The 23,958-nt window shown below is 31.3% G+C and overlaps 1 protein-coding gene across 16 annotated transcripts in view; it reads right to left on the reverse strand.

Moving 5' to 3' along the window:
• cac (calcium voltage-gated channel subunit cacophony) overlaps positions 1-23,958 on the reverse strand; it is a 165,053-nt gene that overhangs the window by 53,684 nt on the left and 87,411 nt on the right. For 12 of the 16 annotated variants that reach the window (XM_089171714.1, XM_089171708.1, XM_089171705.1 and 9 more), the window contains 13 exons: positions 22,116-22,219; positions 21,124-21,239; positions 20,687-20,746; positions 20,131-20,232; positions 18,979-18,999; positions 15,192-15,404; positions 14,209-14,636; positions 13,793-14,115; positions 13,583-13,702; positions 11,933-12,496; positions 11,437-11,782; positions 11,189-11,353; positions 2,376-2,486 (listed from right to left, as the gene is read on the reverse strand). In XM_089171714.1, coding sequence (XP_089027840.1) covers positions 2,376-2,486; positions 11,189-11,353; positions 11,437-11,782; positions 11,933-12,496; positions 13,583-13,702; positions 13,793-14,115; positions 14,209-14,636; positions 15,192-15,404; positions 18,979-18,999; positions 20,131-20,232; positions 20,687-20,746; positions 21,124-21,239; positions 22,116-22,219 — 2,673 coding nt within the window. The remainder of the gene's footprint in view (positions 1-2,375; positions 2,487-11,188; positions 11,354-11,436; positions 11,783-11,932; positions 12,497-13,582; positions 13,703-13,792; positions 14,116-14,208; positions 14,637-15,191; positions 15,405-18,978; positions 19,000-20,130; positions 20,233-20,686; positions 20,747-21,123; positions 21,240-22,115; positions 22,220-23,958) is intronic. The other 4 variants (XM_089171707.1, XM_089171703.1, XM_089171702.1 and 1 more) reach the window with 1 other exon arrangement.

The raw sequence follows: 23,958 nt of genomic DNA on the forward strand, positions 1-23,958 counted from the left end.
TTATTATACCAGTGGCTTATTTGTAAAAATATAAGAATTGTACAAATTGGATTTGAATGATTTTTTTTTATAATATAAATGATCCTATAATATTTTATATAAAAATTATTTATATTATAAAAATAAATCATCAAATTAAATTGTATAATTTTTATATTTTTATAATTAATTCACTGTCATAATAATCGTATTATTATTGTACTTATAATATATGTTACAATTATTATGACAGTAAATTAATGATAAAAATATAAGAATTATACAAAATTATTTGAATGATTTATTTTATAATATAAATGATCCTAATATATTTTATATAAAAATTATTTATATTATACAAATAAATCATTAAATCAATGAGCATAATTTTTATATTTTTACAATTAATTCACTGTCATAATAATCGTATTATTATTATATTTATAATATATATGTTACGATTATTACAACAGTGTCCTAAAATTAATAATAAAAATTATACAAATTGAATTGAATAATTTATTTTGTAATAAAAATAATCTGTGAATATATTTAATATGAAAATTATTTATATTATAAAAATAAATCATTAAATCAATTTGTACAATTCTCAGATTTTTGCAATTAATTCACTGTCATAATTATCTGTACATATATGATACTAAATATAAATAATAAAATAAATATATTGTATGATTTTAATAATAATAATATGTATTATAACTGGCCCATAACACACGCAGTCATTAGTGAATATAAATATATAATTATTCATGCGAGGATTATTAAAAACCATGTCACGTGCAGTGATGCGTGCTCGATGCAAAGAGGCAAAGATTTTTTCATGCAAAAAAGGATAAAGACGTATATACTCGTCTTTAACCATATGATTTGACCTTCATTCTTCTTCATTGTATCGTTGTTTATCATTTTTTGGATTTTTTAGTATCCTTACGAACTAATCACCCCTTCCGAACTTCATCGAAAACTGACGAACTTACTGAACTAAAAGGTAATGTACAAAAACGAAAGTTTAATTTTATAAATAGAGAAAGAGAAAGAGAGAGAGAAAGAGAGAAAGAAAGAGAGAGAGAGAGAGAGAGAGAGAGAGAGATGAAGAGAGAGAAAAAAAGGCGGGAAAATTCATTCGAACGGAAAATAATTAGATGTAAAAGTAAATACTTCGGAATGTTTTTTGTTTGTTTGTTATTTTTTTTTTTTTTTTTAATGTCGCGTGTGGGTGCTGCAAAGTTATTGTATGCCTGTATTATAATAATATATTTGTGTATATATGTTTAATGTGCGTGTATGTGTTGTGTGTATGTGTTTGTGTGTGTTTATCATCAAACTGTACCGTTGAAAAAGAATTAAATTACGCGAGTACCGAGTCCATTATTCATTTTGTCTTTTATTATGTTGCTTAAAGTTTTATTTCTACGAGATTAAAAAAAAGATAAATCCTTAATAATAGTTAATAATAAATTTGTTTTTTTTTTCTAACTCGATGAATTTAAATAATCGAATAACCTCATACGATTTATATCGCGATACATCGAGATGAAGTAATATATGTATATAAACTTTATCATATACCTTACAATACTATCTAATTAAATTAATTACAATAATAATATTAATAATAAAAATAATCATGGAAATTATAACAACAAAGAATTACTTTAATTAATTATTTTTTTTCTTTCTTTCTAATAAGCAACGACTTACCAGTGCCCACGAAAAATGACATTTATGACGAATAGCTTAAACGTCATTTAAAAATTAATCAGTGAATTAATTTGTAATAAAAGAAATGATCTTTCATCGTGTTCGTTCAAACCGTCATAAATTCATCGTTCGCGAACGCCCGTGATAAGAATTCTTTCTTATCGTCTAAATTGTTAATAAAAATTAAAATTTTTCTATGAAAATTAAAAAAAAAAACAAAAAACTAAAAACCGTAATTTTCGATAGAATTGTTTTCAATCGGATTACGAATAATTAATATAACCGATTTGACTAATTAAATTAATATTAACACTATGCCGTCTGGTGGCGCCACGTTGCGACCATTTTCAAAACTAACTGGTACCGCCATTGTGGTGCCGTGTCCACTTGGAAAATAAAAAACCAAAGATATACGAAATTAGCGAGAAATTATTTTCCAAATTATTAAATTACACATGGTAAGATTTGAAGAAACAAAATAAAAAAATTGTTAATATGAAAAATCGAAATGATTTGATGTGAGTCAAACAAAAGAATCGCGATTGGACGTGTGTGACGTCATAGTGTTAATAGAAATATAAATATAAATAAAGAGAGAGAGAGAGAGAAAAAAAAAGGTAAATTGTTGATTGTTATATTTTTGTTGTTGTTGTTGTCATTATGGAGCTTACCCTGACGCCAAAAGCGGCGATCTTCAGTATGCACTCGACGGTGAACATCCCCGTGAAGCACATGTTCATGTACTTCAGCGTGTTCTTGTACGCCTCGCTTTGCCGATGGAACTGTAATGCATACACTGACAAACACACGGCCGACAGAGACAAACAGAGACGCACAAAGCCTTCAAAGTTTCGCGTTTAAATTACGAGGACGTCACTCCTTTGATCTCTCTCCGAGAGAGAGAGAGAAAGAGAGAGAGAGAGAGAAAGAAAGAAAGAAAGAAAAACAATTAGAAAGAGAGAGAAAGTGAGAGGGCAAAGGATCGACTTCCTCACAAGCTCGAAGATCACACGTACGATCGCGCCTACCGATATGAAATTTATTTTTAGGTTAGTATAGTTTAAAAAAAACAATTGGCATATGAATTTAACCCTTTCGGGCACATAAAGCATGGTCAGTCCTTGTGTGAAAACTTTCCTAACCTTAAATAAGATTTATGCTTAATAAAACAAAGCTTTTTTACAAGTGTTATTTGTAAAATATATTTTCAATATGATCCTCATTTAATATGTCAGTAAGATGAATTCAATTTTACCGACCGTAGATGTCGTTTGACGGATTGACACATTGATGCCGGATATATACGGCACTTGTTCATACAAGTCATTAGATAGGCGCCGGATATATACGGCACTCGTTCATACAAGTCATTAGATAGGCGCTGGATATATATGACACTTGTCTATACAAATCATTTGATAGGCGCCGGATATATACGGCACCCGTATCGAAAGAGTTAAACCATTTTTTTTTTAAATAAAATGTATTTAATTTGTTAATAAAATTTGATTTACTTTTGCATATCGATACGCACGACGCATCCTGTCCCGTTTATTATCTGATAGCACGTGGGACGATTTTTTTTATAAGACACACGACTTGTTTTTTTGAATAAATCGATCGTGGAACAAACAACACTGTCTACACCTTGTCGAATATTAAAATTAAGAAGGATTTTATGGTACATGTATACAATCATAAGTCATTAAGAGTATTAATAATCTTTACTATAATTTTAATTGGAAATAATGAATATTTTGTTGTAATACTATAATTCTAAACTATACACAGAAATATATATATAACTTTGAAATTAATATAAATTTCATTTTTGTTCCTATCATTTAATATATTTAATACTAAAATGTTTTATATTCAAATTTATATTAATTTGAAAGTTTATTCATCTCAAAATAGATTTCGGTGTATAAGAATTTGAATGTTTTGCATTACAAACAAATATAAATTATTTCAAATTTATTATAAAAACGAATACTAATACTCCTGTGACTATGTTATATGTATGTGTCGGTAATTACAACATTCGACAATGTTAAACAATTGCAAACAATGGATTCTATTATTTGTTTTTTAATTACCGACACATAAGCTTATGTATGCATGTTGTATAATAAATAAAATGGAACGTTCGTCAATCCTACAATTTACACATGAATTTGTTGATGGTTATACTGGGTGTACTACGAATTTCTCAGTGGGATTATTACATAGAGTATTGTGCATGTCGATAGTGTACCACGATAATAATATCAGTACTATACTGATTTATGTGAAAAATATAATTCAAAAATGTATATCAATTAAATTAATAAAAATTTAAAAAATGTATGAAACGAGAAGAAGAATAAATAGAAAGAGAGAGAGAGAGAAAGAGGGGGGAAAAATGTAAAACATAATTTGTCAGATAAATTTGAACTAAAGAGTACTTATATATAACTCCCGTTTAGGTTTTTACGACAAAAATTATGTCTAATTGGAAAAATAAATGTCATGAGTTCTAAATGATGACAAATTTTTTTTTCTAGAAAAGTTCAAATAAATGTATGTAAAATTATTGAAATGCAAAGACAATTTTCTGACACTTTCTTTGTCCTAAGAAAAATTGTTTGAAAGTAATCAACGAGAAACGTTGTCAAAACGTTTTTTAAAACGAAACAAAGTAAAAGAGAGAAAAAGAGAGTAGATGACGAAAAAACGAAAAAGGAAAGATAATATAAATAGAAGAATAGAAAGACGAAGTAGAAGTAGAAGAAGAAGAAGAAGAAGAAAGTAGAGAAAACATAAACGACAAAATTCCGAAGATATCTGCTAGACGAAATGTAAAGTAAAATATTATTGAAAAAAAGACAAAATATAATATAATAATATGAAAAAAAAGTAAATATACACGATCGAATGTACAATAACGATAGACGGAATAATTGAATTAGGAAGGGGGGGGTTTGTTTGACGAAGGATCATATAACGAGAAATTTCTGTCCTCAGATTTTCAATGCATTCTCATTTCGATAAATATCAAAATAAAATTAGATAGAGACAGTCGTAGATAATGAGAGTGAGACAGATAAACAGACAGACAGACAGACAGTAAGACAAACAGATAGATAGATAGACAGACAGACAGATAGAAAGAGATAGATTTAAATAAAAAAAAAATTTAAAAAATATATAAATAAATAAATAAAATTATTAAGAAAAAAGGAAGTTGAGAGTTATACGTGCCAAGGACGCCCCGTGCAAAAGAAAAGGTGTTAGTTATGATCGATATTTAATTGAAACATACATTCAGTGATCATCATCACCCATTGTGATTGAGTGTGAATTAAAAATCGGTTCGAAGAACACGATCGTTCGACATTGCCAATAGCCATAACATGCTAACGCTCTATTTTTCTCTCTTTTGCGCGTGTTTCTTTGTTTGTGTTTATCTGTGTGTGTGTGCGTATATCAGTGACAATCCTACAGAATATATATTTATATATATGTGAGGATTTTCAATAGTGATATGTAGAAGTACATGGAAAGTCAATCATTCTTCGTGCATTTCAACAATGAATTGAGAGATTAATACGATTGATTATTTTTTTTTCTTTTTCAATCAATTATTATCGAATAAATTCAAAACCTATTTCTTACGTAAGTTAACAACAAAATTCTTTCAATTAATTTAATATCTAAAATTATCTAATACGTTGGTGCATATGAAATGTCGTTTTTATTTTTACATATAAACGATTCTTTTTGACATAACCTCTTTTATAATCGTACTGTTCATTGTAAGAGTTACTTTTTAACATAGGAGATTTTCTCAAATGTTTTCCCTTTCGTTATTTCTTTTGAATTTTGTACCAAAATACGTGTAATTTTCTTGTATGAATAGAAACTTGGTAATAATGCTGCAAAAGCTGCACGAAACATAAACATGGCGTTTTGGGAGAATACAATTAACAATCGAAAAGTATAGCGTTGGTTTGAAAAATTTCGATCTGGTGATTTTTCATCACAAAACGAACCGCGAGGAAGATCCAAAACGACCGTGAAAAATAATGATCTGAAGGCATTGGTGGAAGTGAATTCAACTGTATCCACGAGGGAACTTGCTATAAGGATGAAAGTTGACCATAAAACGATATTGCGACATCTTTCTGAAATCGGCAAGGTGAAAAAAATGGATAAGTGGGTACCGCACGAAATAACCGAGCTAAACAAGCTGGATTGGTTAAACGTATGCTCGTCGTTACTAACACGATTAGTAAGTTGTGCTCAGTGGCTTGATAGGGATGAGACTTGTGTTCATACTCCAAGGCCATCACTTCATCCGCGGAAGATTTTAAACACAGTTTGGTGACATGTAACTGTTATAGTTCATTACACGTTCCTTCGAACAGGAGACATAATTACGTTAGAAAAGTACTGCCAGTACATTGATGAGATGCATGAATAATTGAAAATGAAACACCCATTACTTGTTAATCAACATGGTCCACTAGTTTTCCATGACAATGCTCGGCCACATATATCGAAAAAAACAATTACAAAATGAAATGAATTGAAATATGAAGTTTTGCTTCACCTAGCTTATTCAGCGGACTATAATTTTTTGTAAACATTTGGAATTATTTTTACGGACTAAACAATATGCAAATGAAGACAGTCTAAAAAATGTAATATCAGAGTTTATTGATTCTAAAGATCAAAATTTTGTTAAGAAAGGCATTTATGTTGGAAAAAGTGTATTGAAACGAGTGGAGCATATTTTGATTAAATAAACAGTTTTTGTAATAACATATAAAAATTCGACATTTCATATGCACCAACCTAATATAATATATAAAATAAATCATTAATTTCATTTCGTTTAACTTATTGTTCCCATTATGTTGTTATATGTTGTTTATTGTTTGTATTCCTATATTTATCGGTCCACGTGTATATTTAAATGTATAAAGAATTTTCTATTAAATTAATTTATTTAAATTTCTTTTTTCTTCGTTTTTTTTTTTTTAAATCTTTCGTCTCTCTGTTCATTAATATATATGCACGAGAATAATTATAATTAAAAAAGAACAAAATAAAGGGTAAATCGTGTAACGTGCCATTTGTTCTCACAGACAAAAAATTTGTTGCAAGTGCGTGTGCGAAAGTGGATTTCGTAATAATAATAATAATAATATTAATAATAATAATAATAATAATAATAATAATAATAATAATAATAATAATACATTCCTTGCTTTTTGAATAATAATAATGATAATTATAATAATAATAATAAAAATAATAATAATAATAATAATATTTCCAGGCAACAAAATTGGACACGATAGCGTGTGAGTGTGCGTGTCAGATATATTATCTTTTTTTTTATCGACAGCATGTGTATCACAGTGATCTTTCATCGGTTTTTTGCTTGTTCACAAAGCGAAGGCTGATCATACGTGCGATCGGAGTCACAAATTTATACGAGTGAAATAAGGGGAACTTGGAAATGTAGATATATATATATATATATATATATATAACTGATATAATAGATAGATATATAGATGGATGGATGGATGGATGGATGGTTGGAAAGGAGATAAATACACAGATAGGTGGATAAATAGGAAAATAGTTGGGTATATAAATAAATATATGTGTATGTGTATGTATGTATTTGTGTGTATGTGTATAATCATTAGAAGAGATAGAAAAATACGTGGGTAGGAAGAGAAAATTATTTTTCGAGATTATTTTAAGACTCGTATATAATATGTGTGTCGGATTCTCTGATTCTATGAAATTGAAAAGAAAAATATGTGAATCGTAAATAGAATTTTTTCTCCTCGTATTTTCCGATCTCTCGATCAGTCATTTAAAAAGGAAAGGTATATATATATATATATATATATATATGGGGCATACATCGCGTGAAATCAACCACTTTTGACCTCACGACTCCTTTCGATTTTGCTGAAAATTTTTAATCATTTTTAATTTCGTTCAAAAACATTTTGAGAATTTTTTCAGATTTTTTTGACCAACCCAAAAAGAGATACGAATTTTTCAAAAATTCCAAATCTTCGTTCTACTCAATGTTTTTTCAAATAGTATTAACTTTATCAAAAATAAACATATCGGGATGTTTTTTATTTTAAATTTTTGGTTTTTAAATGTATTTTTTGAAAAAAAATTTAAAAAATATTTCAAGTTAAATTGTACAAGAAATTTCGTTTCGTTTGCCCCATATATATGCCCCAATTATATTCATATATATATAGGAATATAATATAAAGATGAATAGATAATTAGAAAGAGGAGTAGGAGGGCAGGAGGAGGAGGGGGACGTTGAGGAAATAGAAAATTAGAAAATTAGCGTTTAATATTAAAAAAATAGAAGCGTGTGAGAGTCAAGAAATACAAAACCGCTTGTTTACTAGTTCATCTTGTAAAGGAACATATACAACAGAGAGTCAAGAAATATAAATAATAAATGTGCACTCTACACAAAAGGTGGACTGGCGTGCAGGGCTCTTCTCTATGTTGCCAGTTTCTTATAATTTTTTTTTTTCTATTTAAATATTAGTTTTCTCTTTTTCAAGTATTTTCTTTTTAAAGAAAACTTTTCATTCGATCAAAAAGAAAATAAGCAGCTCGTTTTGTGCAACGCTTTTTTTATGTTTCGTTCCGCCACCGGTAAATGTGGGCGTATTATCAAAGCGTTAAAAATAAAAAACAAAAAATAATGTCGAACGTACATTAGGTGTATGTATACAATCGATAATATAAATAATAATTAATTTTAATTAGTATAATAATTAAAAAAGTATATGTGTGATTTTGATAATAAGGAACACAGCGATGTTCAAAGTTTCTCACACGTCATTGGAGTATGTCTAACTATGAAACAAATTTACAGCCACCAGCCATGCAATTTGTCGAGGAGATTAGGATATGAGAAAAACAGGAAGAACTTAAAGACAGAGAGAGAAAGAGAAAGAGAGATAGATAGATAGATAGAGAGAGAGAGAGAGAGAGAGAGAGCGAGAGAGAAAATGAGAAAGAAATAAAGAAACTTTATTGTCACGTTAATTCAACAATAAAGAAAGATGATCGTTAAACTCGCGAATAGGGAAATGAATGAAGAAAATAATTTGTGAAGTATTAAATCATTAGAAAGTTTGAAGGTAAGAGAGGAAAAGAGACGATTGAATTTATTTTGATTGGGGAAATTGGATGAGAGAGAGAGAGAGAGATAGAAAGATAGAAATACAGAGTGAAAGAATAAAAAAAAATAATTCGTAGGAAGTAAGAAAATTCGACACAGCTGTGTACACGCAATTTGTTAAAATACATGGATATGACAATTATACAGAAAAAACAGTCAGAAAATTAGCAAGCAAGAACAACAATGTCCTCGTAGAAAAAAAATGTAATGTCATTATTGTATAATAACAAATAATATATTCATAATATGTATTATTGTAACATATAATCGTAGCAATTTACGTACGCTTATTGTCATTCGAATTATTCGAATATTTTACACGGTGATATTATTCGTTGTAGATCAAAAAAAAAAAAGAAGAAATGATTAGAGAAGTTAATGTAAAAATTTTATTATTATCCGTTAATTAAAAATAATCAACAAGTTTTAAAATGCTACGAGGAACGGATAATCCCGAAGAGGATTGAAAATATATATACAGTGGGTGTAGAAAGTATTCGTACACCGATCAATTTGAAATAAAATCTTGTGAAATTAACTAATTTTTTATAAACAATGAATTTGTACATATTCTTGAGAGTTTCTACAATAGATATAATGAAATAAAAATCATGGTCGTGTAAAAAGTTTTTCGTAAATGAAATGAATAGAAAGAAAAGATTGCAATTAGTAAATAATAACATTAAAAGACCAATGGAGTACTGGAATCGAGTTATTTTTACAGACGAGAGTAAATTTCATATTTTTGGATCAGATGGATACTGCACTGTATGAAGGAAACAAAATGAAGAACTGAAATCAGAAAACTTGCGACCCACAGTGAAACACGGTGGAGGTTCTGTACTTGTTTGGGACTGCACGAGTGCAACTGGTTTTGACATGACCATGACACCCTTCATTTTACAAAAAATTACGTACAGTACTAGCGGATATATCAATATTTCAATTATTTTTAAGATCTTCGACTATTTTTATAGCACTTGTCTTTGGATTCTGTTTTATCATTCTTGTGATAACTCGTCCAGTGTTCTGACGACTTTAATCTGAAACTTGTTCTGACTCTGAAACTTAATTTTTCGTGAACATCCATTTCTTGAGTTATTTTGCAGTTTCTTTCTTAATCCATACCTATCAATGATACTTTGAATAGTAGATCGAGGTTTGTTTTTTAATTCGCGATATTTCTAATAAAGTTTTACATTGATTATGTAAATTAACCCTTTGCACTCGGTAGATTTAAGTGGCAACTCGAGCGGCGCTGATACGGCGCCCGACTGATTTGAAGTTTTTTGTTACTTTATCTGCTTATTTACGATGTTTGATAAAATATTTTTTTTAAGATATACTTAAAGATAATACGAAAAGGGACTGTAAGGTTTGCTCTGATTGTAATACGTCTGAAGGTAGGCAGGAAGAAACATATTATTGTGATACGTGCCTAGGAGATGCATCTTGGGTATTGTTTTACGAAATATTATACAAAAAACTAATTACACAGTATAATATTTCTCAAATTTTGTTGTTTTTGATATAAAAATAAATAAATTGGTGAAATTTTATTACACTTATATGTAAAATGTTTCCCTAATTTGGCTGAAATCGTCTCGAGTTGCTGGTTAGCACAATTGAAAAAGGCCTTGAGTGTGCAAAAGGTTAATAATAATTTTTCTTAACACGTTTTCGTCCCATTTTCCAACAATAATTTTCAATGTTAAAATATTTTAAGTTCAACTGATACTGATAACGCTTACAAACATACTAACGAGGTCAATTATAACTAAAAAGCAGTCACGTGATGTGTTTACATTATGTTTCATATATAAACTCTTTTGCAAATTGTAGAAACTTTCAAGAATATGTACAAATTCATTGTTTATAAAAAAATTAGTTAATAAATTACAATTTCACAACATTTTATTTCAAATTGATCGGTATACGAATACTTTCAACATCCACTGTAAATATTAATGGGCACACAACATACGAACAAGGAAGATTTACAGGTGTTAGTGAAGGGTAAGGGGCTTGTGAGTGGGCTGGCGTTGTCTTTTTTCAGATTTATATTCATAAATATGTATTATTTGTTTGAATTGTTGACTTTGGTTATTTCTAATAGATAAAATAGGGGGTGGAGCAGAAGGGTTGGTGAGGTATTTGGAGCAAAGAGAGACACATCGATCTTCTCTCTTTTGCTTCCTCGTCGAGAGAATCAAATGCAACGGGGAAATATAGATACGGTTCGTAAGAACTTACCTTCATCATTAGTAGTAATGTATTTAGTACGATGAGTATCATGATAAAATATTCGAACGGTGTCGATACGACTATCCTCCAAATTTTGTACTTTACGCCGTTAAGCTTCTTCGGCATGTACCTCTCGAGTGGGCGAGCTTGTATCGTAAAGTCTATACATGATTTCTGAAATAACAAATAAATAATAATTCAATGAACGTTAATTAACACGAATTTATTTCTAAGATAGATTAATTCAATTAAAATACCTGATTTTTATCGATCTCGCCATCCTGAAGCTCGGCTTCTCCCTGCTCTTGAAACGTGATGATAATCAAGGCCACGAAGATGTTGACGAAGAAAAATGGAAAGACGATGAAATAGACGATATAGAAAATGGACATTTCGATGCGAAAGTTTTGAATGGGACCCTTGTCCTCGTAAGTGGCCGCCATTGAGTGCTGCAAGATTTGTGGCCATCCCTCGCCAGTTTGTACAGCGAACAACGTAAGCATTGCTGCCATAACGTTGTCGTAATGAAAACACTGAGACGTCCACTCCCTTTTCTTGGGTTCTGGCAGCATTACATTTTCCTCGTAGACGAAGTATTGACCCCTGTGAAAAATAGCAACGCGTTATTATTTAATCCAATTGTAAAACTATACATTTACATCGGTTAGATTCGTCTTCTTCCGTATCTTTGGACACTTTACATCCTTGGATAATTAAAAAGAAAGATTTTGGATTGAAAATGTTACTACTCACTGGCAGTCCTTTTTCGTATACTTGCTCTCGTCGCTGCAGTGAAAGAATTTTCCGTTAAACAGTTGCACCGCGATCACAGCGAAGATGAATTGGAATAATATATACACTATGAGAATGTTAATGACATTTTTCAAACTGTTAACGACGCAGTCAAAGACCGCCTTGAGCTTTGGTACTCTTTTAATCGTTTTAAGCGGTCTCAAGACACGTAACACCCTCAACGACTTGATCGTCGATAAATTTTGTCCCGCTGAACTACCGGTCATGTCGAATGCGAACGACACCGCGGCGCATATTACGACCACCGCGTCCATAATGTTCCAAAACTCGCGTAGATACGAGCCAGGATGTAATATGACCCCAAGATCGATGATCTTTAGGATCATCTCTATGGTGAAGACACCGGTGAACGCGTAGTCGAAGTAGTTGAGGATCTCGTTCCTCGGCGAATGTTCCCATACAGGATCCTCGGCGGCCAACGCGATACTCGACAACGATATTACCACCATGATGAAGAAGTCGAAGTACCTTAGATTGACGACCCAATGGGCGGCTCTTCTTACGCTAATTCAAACAAATAATCACAATTAATTTCAATATATATTATATAGAATTAGCATACGCTACATGTTTACTCAGACTCTCACTCTAACTTACTGATTCTGAATCTGACTGAAACTGACGGATTGACTCTGACTCTGGCTCTGACTGACTGACTCTGGCTATGACTCTAATTTTGACTGACTGACTCTTACTCAGAGACTTACTCTGACTGACTGACTCTTACTCCAATTAACGAACTGACTCTGTTTCTGATTCTGACTCTAACTGACTGACTCTTACTCTAATTGACTGACTGACTCTGTTTCTGATTTTGTCTCTAACTCTGACTTTGACTGACTGACCCATTATAAGAATGGGATTTGTTTTTAAGTATTCTATGTATTCAGTGTTGTGGTTTCCTTGCAAAAAGTTTCTTATTGTTCCTAACCTCAAATTATTGATCTTCCAGTTCTTTTTTAAATACTTTGCTATTTATATCTTTAATAATTAAAATTGCACTAATATAAATCATACCCTTATTCCTTATTATCTACTATTTATAATTTACAAATTATGCTAAAACTTAAATTTTCTAATAAGGGTGATTTTATTCAACCTACAAGGATAATAATTTGTGACCATAAAAGTATAATGTGATATTCACAAATTATTTTGAAATATATCAACATGACACTTACAATTAGATTGAGTTGAAATATATCAACATTTCCATTTATATAGATCTTACATTTTAATTTGCATTATCTTGGTTAAAGGATTAGATTTTTTAGGAGACAAAAATGTAAAAAAAAAAAGAAATTTAAAACATTTTATATATGTGCCCATAATAATGAAAGTGGTCTAAGTCAAAATTAATAAAAAAGGAGTTTATCAGTTATTACACACAACATTATTATAAACTAAATAAATTCAAGGTAATTTTCACGACATTATCAAAAATGAATCGTTAGATAATGTTTGTTATTTCAATATTGTGTAGAATTCATATAGTGTTCAAGTATAAATCTTTAAATATCTCGAAACAAGAGATATATGACTTAGACCACTTTCATAATTATGGGCACATATAAGGATCTCAATACTCACGGATTCGTAGGGGATAGTATAAACATGGAGGAGTATGGCAGCATTGGTTTTGGTCCCGTGTCATCGTCTTCATCCTGCTTCTTCTCTTCGGACGCCTGTTTTCCACCTTTACCGTCTTTACTAAAAATCCATAAAAATTCCGAATGTTAATTCATTACGTTATATATCTTTTATTTACATTAATATATTAATTATTCTAATTAAACTCACAAATTCTGATTCGGACTAGGAGGACAGATTTCTGTCTTAGATGCTGTACCATCGTTTGGTTTTTGCAATGTCTCGATTTCCTTATCGATTTCCTGCATTTGTTTCTCCTTGTCTTCTTCCTGCTCCTCTTCCTCGGCGGCGCTCAATTCTTGGGCATTAGCCAAATTATCGACGGCGATAGCCAAGAAGACGTTCAGCAGAGTGTAGTTGCCGAATAGCACCAACACGATGAAATAGAGCGAATACATCATACCTTTTCTGTGACCGCCCTGTGACTCGATACCATAGTACATCACCTCATTCCAGTCTTCTCCAGTAAGGATCTGTTCAAATAAATATTCAATTAATTCATGTAACATTAAATATCTTTGAGTCTTACGAGTAACAAGAAGAAAAACATGGACAATAAAACTCACTTGGAAGACAGTAAGCAGCGCGATGGGAAAAGTATTGAAGTTTGTGGGTGGCGTGCCGGAATCGAAGTTGAATTGGCCACCGAAGAGCTGCATTCCGAGCAGCGCGAATATGAGGATGAAAAGGAAGAGCAGGAAGAGAAGGGAAATGATACTACGCATCGAGCTGAGGAGCGATATTACGAGGTTCCGCAGGCTCTTCCAGTATTTGGTGACCTTAAAAATTCTGAGGAGTCTAAGGGCACGTAGGACGGAGAGGCCGAAAGAGCCGGACTTCACCGCGGACCAGATCACCTCGAAGATCGAGCCCGAGATGACGACGCAGTCGAAGCGATTGAAGCTCGACTCGAAATATGTGCGAGGACCGAGCGCGTATACCTTTATGAACATTTCCATCATGAACAGGGCAAGGAACACAAACTCCGCGTAATCTGAAATAACAAATACAATCAAGTTAATATAGTCAACAACATTAGGAACACGGAAGTTCATTGCCGCAAATATCAAATCGCAGCCAGTGTTCTCGTCCCTGAGCGCGGACCCCCTCCTCATTCGCGGTCTTCGTAGCCCATTTCTTTAAGATCCCGAAATAATATTGCCCTCCCATTTAGGTACGTCTTGGTCTACCCAGTGGTCTTTTCCCGTTGGTATACCGATCAGTATTTTACGCGCCGTTTGATCCACCCCCCCCCCCCATGCACGCCACGTGACCTGCCCATCTTAATCGGCGTGATTTTATGACATTAATGATGTCCAGTTTTGTTTTACAGTCGGTGTACTTCTACGTTATGGGGTTTTCTCCATTCACCCGTTTCCTCATCGCGTTTTGCACCGAACAACTTTATTTTCGGAAACCCTCAATTTCGTGACCACGTTTCGGTACCATAAAGGACTACCGGCAGGATGATTGTCCTGTATAGCTGAGTAATTTATTGACCGAATATGCCTATAATATACCTTGTTTTATTTATAAATGAAATACTTACAGAGAAAATCGGTAAGCCACTGTGGCTGATCGTAATGCTCGACGGCTACGCAGACGGTGTTAAAGAACACGAGGACGATGACGAACCAATAGAAATTCTGCGATTTCACGGAATTACGTATCCAAAATCGGAACCTCTTCTCGGCTCGCCAAAATTGCATACACGTTCCTTTGTTTTTCACCCTCGACTTGAAATAGGAAGGTCTTGAGAACCCTACAAAAGTATAAATTAATTACATTATTATTTTGTACTGTGAGAAATAGAAATGAAAATTATACGATGTTGTATTTGTTTCTCTAAAAAAGAAAAAAAAACCAGTCGATTGAGATCTTTCTCTGCTTTCGATGGATACACCTGTTACGATTTACGATTTCAACTATTTACAAAGTATAAATCAATTAAGAATATATATAAATAATTATGTACAAAATTTCTAATCAATTTTTTTTTTTTTTTTTTTTTTTTGAAAAAATGACAATGCATTGATGTAGGAGATACGATTAATTCATGATTATGAAACTCTACTTTTACATTGTATTACGGAATAAAGATTGAGATTATATTATTTTGAAAAACGTGCACAGGGATTGATTTTTAATAATAATATAATAACGTTTAAATTAATTATCATTAACCAAATTAATAATAATGGTAAACAACCGTTGTTTTTTTCCCCGTTAATTTGAAAAAATCTGCTTGCTAACGAGCTAATATTTGATTAAAAAATAAAATATAGGAAGTGACTTTACCGATCATTTTGAAATATCCATCTTCTCCTACGAAATAAATTTAATTTACATTTTCGACTGAGGAAAAGATCTTTTTTTCTTCTTGACTAAATTATTTTTACCATATAAATACATATAGTTCTATTCTAACAATAATAGTAATAATCAAATTAATAATAATAATAATAATAATAATAATAATAATAATAATAATCAAATAGATAATGAAAGTCATAGTAATAATAATAATATTAATAATAATAATAATAATAATAATAATAATAATAATAATAATAATATTAATAATAATAATAATAATGAAAATACTCTACAAAGCAGGAATCACTATAATTGGGTCAGAGCAATGCGTATAAGATACTAATTAATTACTAATATATTCAATGTATCCAGAGGCTATCTAATTAATAGAGGCAAACAGAGTATATTATCTATTAGGTTAGGATCTTGCATAAATATGTTCTACTTTATAATGACAACTTTTTTCCTCTGACAATACTAACTAATATAAGTTTAACACTTCTACAAAAATTTGCTGTTCACAGGAGTTCAGTTTTAGCTTGCTTGTAGTATTTAATAAGTGACAGTTGTTGTAATCGAAAGAGAATGAAAATAATAAAACGGTAAGGAAGATTATTAAAAGACAAAAAAAAAAGGAAAAAAAGAAAAACAAAATAAAAAGAGACTGAAATGAATTTGTGTTCCCATCATTGCACCAGTTGGTACCTAAACGATATTTAATATCGTAAACGAGACGAAACACTCGCGATTGGATGATAATAACGAACGAAAGAAAAAGTGATAGATAGTACAAAACGATGTTGTAATAAAAGATCGATCCTGTATAGATTTGTTCGCAAGTGTTTCGTAATTTATAAATAATGTAATATACAAATATAAATATATATATATATGTAACGTGTGTGTCGTTACATTAGCCAATAGAAGAAGCATTTACCTAGAAAGTAAAATCAATTAGCCGTAACTAATGATCCGAGCGTGTGTATTATATCTGCCATGACTTCTCGAGGCTAATGAGAATTTCTACGCAACAGGGAGAATTCATTTGCTTCATATTAATTACAATCAGCGACAATTGAATATACGCATATTTATTGTGTCGATTCTATCTATTAGATTGGTGCTTATGAAATGTACAAAAGCTGTAAATATGCTCCATTCGCTTCAATATAGTTTTCTCAACATAAATGCCATTCTTAAAACAATTCTGATCTTTAGAATCAATAAACTCTGATATTGCATTTTTTAAACTGTCTTCATCTTTATATTATTTAACCCATAAAAAACTGGTGAATAAGCTAGCTACGGCATTACTCCATATTTCAATTAAATCTCATCAATGTACTGGCAATACTTTTCGGCCGTAATTGTCTCTCCTGTTCAAAGGAACGAGTAATGGACTAGTACACTAGTCACATTCCACCAAACAGTGATTAAAATCTTCCATGGATGAAATGATGGTCTTGGAGTATGAGCACAAGCTTCATCCCTATCAAACCACCGAGCACACCTTTTTCTGTTGTCGTAAAGAACCCATTTTTCATCACAGGTAATAATCCGATCGAAAAATGGCTCTCGATGTAATCGCGTTAGTAACGACGAGCATACGTTTAACCGATTCGGTTTGTTTCGCTCGGTTATTTCGTGCCGGTACCCACTTATTCATTTTTTTCACCTTGCCAATTTCAGAAAGATGTCGTAATATCGTTGTACTGTCAACTTTCATCCTGATAGCAAGTCCCCTCGTGGATACAGTTGGATTTGCTTCCACCAATGCCTTCAGATCATCATTTTCCACGGTTGTTTTAGGTCTTCCTCGCGGCTCGTTTTGTGTTGAAAAATCACCAGATCGAAATTTTTCAAACCAACTCTGCACTTTTTGATTGTTAACAGTATTCTCCCTAAACGCCTAGTTTATGTTTTGTGCAGCTTTTGCAACATTATGACCAAGTTTATACTCATACAAGAAAATGACACGAATTTCGGTACAAAATTCAAAACAAATAACAAAAAAGGAACACTTTTGGGAAAATCTCCTATGTTAAAATGTTACCCTGGCAATGGACAGATTCATATGCACCAATCTAATATTTTTATACACGGAAAGGAATATAAACCAATACGCTCTTACTGTCTAATCATTTTTTCACATAAGAAAAAAAGAAACAAAAATAGAAATAAAAAAAAAGAAATTTACGTGAATGATAATGTAAGATAATAATAATACTGTTCTATCATGCTATTCTGTGCACTTCACGGCATGAGGCTTGCAGCGATATGTATAAAATTAGAGTATCTGAAATCTATCTACTTGGACAATTGCCTTGTCGTCCAGATGTTGAATAGTATGCTCTGCAGCAGTCGATTACGCGCCAGCATACATACTTATACGCAATTATGTCAATGAATCTATGTATGTATGTATGCTTGTCTGTGTTGATAGAGTATTTACGTGTGCATGAGAGTGAGTGTGAGTGATTTACTGAATGTATTTATCTATTCGTGTACGTGTGTGTGTACGCACGTATATCACGTATATCATGTATGCACTTTGATACGTGAGTGCAGATACGAATACCTGTAATAAGAATTGCAATATGATAATTACCACATTGAATCAACTATCTAGCAAGTTTTACATATTTTTTGCTTTATAATAATAAAAAACATCGATCACAAATGATTCACATGGTGATCAATGTATTAAATCATTTTTATTGGAAAAAAATAAATTATATTTGTATATGTATAACATATTTGATTAACTCATACGTTTCTGCACGCACATACCTATGTATGTGTATTTATGACTATGTTTGTTACGTAAAAAAAAAAAAGAAAAAAAAGGGTAGAGAAAAGTGTATTACGTTAATAAAAATGAAAATACAAATAAATAAACAATGACGTATAAAATATATATATATAGGTATGTATATATATATATATATATATACAAATACAGCCTTTGATATTACGTTGCTCTTTACGACAAGTCGAAGCATTCACACAGTGGTAGTTACCTTTTAGTTTTTTCTTAGGCACTGAAACAAGAGGATCATCTGATAGCGTACGTTTAGAATGTTCATCGACAAGTTCATGGGAAGTTGGAGTATTGTTCTTTTTGATGCAATAAATATAGACATACATTAATAACGTGTCAACAATATGTTGGTGAATATGAAATATGCAAACGTGCCAATAAGTGAATAAAATGCTCATAGAAATTCAAGGATGTAGAATAGTAAGATAGAAAATACGAGATAACGTTTCGTACATCGACGATATTTTGCTTTCGATCGATTTCTTTTTTGCATATGCACGATATTTACAATGTTTTACATCTTTGTAAAAAAAAAAAATTGGAGATAGAGAGAGAGAGAGAGAGAGAGAGAGAGAGAGAGAGAGAGGGAATTTGATTTTATTTACGGTGAGAAAAAAATCGTCAGACGAAACGCATGCTCTTACTACTTAAAAATCGTTTAAATCCTTTATCTACTGATAATAAATTCATTTTCATATAATATAATTATAATACAGTATAGAAACGTCCTATCATTCGAATATCACTCCAAAGAAAAAATAATTAATAGTTATAATAATGTTAATAATAAGAACAATATGATAGATTAACCAGTTAACTGTAATTAACAAGTATACTCGTCATGGGTATAAAGTAGTGACCATTGGTTATTTAAATTGTAATTTTTGAGAAAAAGGAAACATTTCGAAATGTTTAGAATATTTTGAGGACATGCCGGAATAAAACAAACAAATAAAAAATATAAATAATTTGAGATGAACTCATGCGTCCCCGTGTGCATCAGCTGATGAAACTGCTGAAAACGAATTTATTTATGTGTCAATTTTATAAAATAAACCTATCATTTTGATCCAATATTTTATCAGCCCAACTTACTCTGTGATTGACGAGTATACTCGTCATGGCTCGATTCTAGCGACACCAAACGGTGCGCGCTCTTAAATGAGGGCGCCACAGTTAACCGGTTAATATATAACCTTAATTTGAAAAATAGTCGAAAGAAGACAATACTTTTGACGTTGTCAAGAGAGAGAAAGAGAAAGGTAGATAGATAGATAGATAGATAGATAGATAGATAGATAGATAGAGAGAGAGAGAGAGGTAATTAAGAAATAGGAAAAATACAACTCACCATCGTCCTGGTCATCCTCGGCGTCTTCTTCCTCCGTATCGGTACTTTTGCTCTTTCCAAGATTCTTTAATTTTTTCTTTTTCGCCTGGGCCCTTTTTCTCACTACGCGATTAAACAAATCAAAAATTGTTTAAACAATGTCGTATAAATTATTTTATTTAAAATAATTGAAGATATTATTAACTCGTATATAAATGCACGAGTGTCCGCAAGTGGTTGAAATAAGGAAGGGAAAGGAGATGCCATTTTCTGGTAAATTAAAAATAATTTTTATAAAAATTATATTAAAAAAAAAAAAAAAAAGAATAAGTAGAAAAAGAAGAAATCCTTCTCAATTTACATCTACCTTGTCGCTTAGTGAGAAAGCTTTAATACTAAAAGGTGTGTAAATATCAAAGTATACATTTCAATCAATCTGAGTGACATTTTATGTCATGGTTTCCTCTTAGAAAAAAAAAAAAAAAAAGATAAGAAAAGGAAGGAAAAGTAATCTTACGGACACTTTTGCATATAAGATTACTTATCGGTACATTAAAAGGAAAAATCTAAGGCAAACCTTCTAATATGTGCATCTTTTCCTCTTCCGTGGTCCTCTCTTCGGCGAGAATTACCTCTTCTGAAATTCAAGTAGTTATTTACGGTCATTCAGTAAATTTTCTTACGATAACAAACGATAATGTCTTTTTCGACTATTTAATTATGAAGCATAATAAACTCGCGAAATATTGTATTTTATTTTTGTTTAATTTACCTGCACGACCACCATAAAACAACACATAATAAATACATAGTATTATTTCTTTCTAGCGATGTCTCTAAATACTGGTTGAGTAAAAATAGAAACAAAAAAAAACAAGAAAAACCAAGAAACTAGTTAAGTTTTCTGGCTTAGATAAGGAAAACTAGATTTACAATAAAAAAGTCGTAAAAGCTAGTGGATTAATCCGGAGTGAATTCACGTCCGACGTTTACCAATCGTGTAGCATCTCTAACCTGCTTTGCAGATCCAATTGAGGTAGCAATTCAGTTCGCGCTCGAGCTGCTGTTGTCTTCGCAATTTCAGGAAGGTTTGCCGGTTCTCCACCTTCTCTCTCTCCTTCGCAAACTCTCTACAAGCGTAGCAGCAAAGGTTCATACATATATGCAATGTTTCTAAGTATGTGTATGTGTACTCGAAAGAGAGAGATCATTTTTTATTATACAACATGTTAAATGGAACAAGAAGGGGTTGGGGCAGGTTTAGCAAGGTATGTTAAAGTAGGACAACTATGCAATGGGCAAATAATTTTTAGTTAGGTCATAATCCGTTCGATCGAACGATTATTGTTCGAACGGTTAAGAAAAAATACATTATTTGGAAATTGTGTATAGGTAAATTAGCATGTATGTGTTTCGCACATACGCATACTTGAATCAATGATAGGAAATCGGATCTGAGGGAGATATAAACCGATTAGCCTTTACTCTCTAGCTTACTCCGAACTTGAGCTCTTTGTTCACACGACACCTCGATATATCTAATTAAAAGCGATATATATATGTATATGTATAATATGTATCGAAAGCTAAAGACAAGTAACAGATCCGTTAGTGTTGAAACCTGCTTGAGTGATCCATTTTAAGTAGGAACTGAATGCGGTAGTGAAGAGACGTTTTCGCTTTGCTTTCTGATAAGCCGCTCGCCTCTCAACTCGCGTTCTTTCGTTAGAAAACTCCCTGACGAAAAGATAAGAAATTTGATTTTACTTTTATCTATCGGTTCACTACTCATTCATTTTTATTTTTTATTTTTAATCCTCGATCGTAGACTTCGTTACAAATTAAAATAAATAAATAAAATGTTTGTTTTTCTTTTACAAATGTAAAAACACGCGTGCGTAAAATTATTGGACGAATTCAAGTTATTGAAATATTAAATTAAATCGGACTTATTAATGGGAATTTGATTAAAATTTGTCGATTAATTTTTATTGGATGATACATACCCGCTCAGGACACCAAGAACTAAGTTCAGCATGAAGAAGGAGCCAAGGACGATCAATGGTATAAAGTAAATCCAGTTGTACGTGCTTCCAAGAGCGTCGTTTGTCTGCAAATTTGACCAGAGCCACGTGAAGCCGGTATTACATGTGCGAGCATGGTGCACCAGATACACAGCTGTACGCATATCAATCAATGACAAAAGAACATTATGCGACATTAAGACATTTAGACATACGGTTTTCTTTTGTTTTCTTTTACTTTCCGTTCCGTTTTATCACAGAAAAAAAAATTATAGCACATTGACACGCGGGTTTTAATATCCGAATTGTTCCTTTGAAAAAATACACGAAAATTTGGAATCAAATAGCATTTAGAAATTGTAATAAGCTAATCGAACTATTTGTTTGTCAAACAAATATTATTTTCTTTGCACACATATACGTTTCATTCAAATTTCCCATAACACGATTAATTTGTTTCACGTTGGATCAAATTCGCGTTTAATTGTAAACTAAATGAAATAAATGGTATAATCGAATCATCAAAGGTTTGTCTAATTTTAAATTTATTAAATGGAAAGTTATTTATAGGAACCGTGTTATAAGAGGGTTTGAGTGTATACTTTGTGTGAAAATTATAAACGTCACTTTAAGATTTTGTAATGGATCGATACGATCGATATATGTATACACACAAATATATGAATATATTAATATAATATATATATATTATAATGAAACATTAAGGTTGTAGCAAAAGAGGGCTGAAACTGACAGTGTTATACTGAGCAAGGTGAACATATACGTCAGTGTTAGCTGATTATCATCTTTGCAAGCATATTTATTACGATCTTCAAGCTCGACCAACGGCTAGGTTTTATTTTTTTCTTATTTTCTTTCTTCTTCATCATCATCATCATCATCGTAAATCGAGAGCAAAGAAAAATAACAAAAGATTAAACAAACAAAAGAAAACGAATTATAAATGTACGAAGAACAAAAACATGGTAGAAGTGAAACCTTCAAAAAACTGAGCTTTGAGAGAATGAGACGAATGCACAGTATCAAAAGTAAGGGTTTATTTATAATAATATTATTACCATATATATAAAAGGACACCGGTATGAATTTGGGGTAAGGGTAGCTGACAAAAACTACCACTTTCCAAATTTTAGCAATCAAGATGGAACGTTGAATGCGATAGCCATAAATAGACACAAATATCGTAGGATGTTTGATACCCTGTCATTAACTAATTAAATATAATATATCCTTTTTGTGAAACTCAGGTATATGATAGTGTTTCTGTGAATTTGAGATATCTTTATCATGGGTCAACACACTTTAGATGATTGACAAAGAACGGAACAATTTTAATCCTAGTTTTTTCGTTTCATCGATTTTTGAATCACAACCACTCTAACGAAATTTTCTCTCCAAAAATTGTTGTAAAAGACAGTAGACATTATTATTAATATTATTAATTATTAAAAATGTATTTAATTTTAAATGATCGCTTAATATCTACTGTAAAAGAGCTCCGATTCTCCAAGCTCCCATTTATTGAGTAAAAGGTGTGAACGATCATCAGTTTTCCAATAATATTCTGAATTGTCGTGACGTTTACAATAGAGAGCTACAATTCCTTATCGAAGTTACATCGACTTAGCCTTACTGAGAAGATTTGAAGATATATTACAGATATGATCCTGTAAAAAGAGATCGTAAATTTTTCTAATACTGGAGTCTTATGTAGAGACTATGTTTGTGAGAAACGTGGATAGCCTAGTGGTCAGTCGAAGAACTAAATTATATTTTTAAATGTGTGTATTGAGATAATATGATT

This window comes from Polistes dominula, unplaced genomic scaffold (genome assembly GCF_049000335.1).
Source record: "Polistes dominula isolate Pdom_NZ unplaced genomic scaffold, Pdom_raw_medaka contig_84, whole genome shotgun sequence".
Classification (NCBI taxonomy): Eukaryota; Metazoa; Arthropoda; class Insecta; order Hymenoptera; family Vespidae; genus Polistes; species Polistes dominula.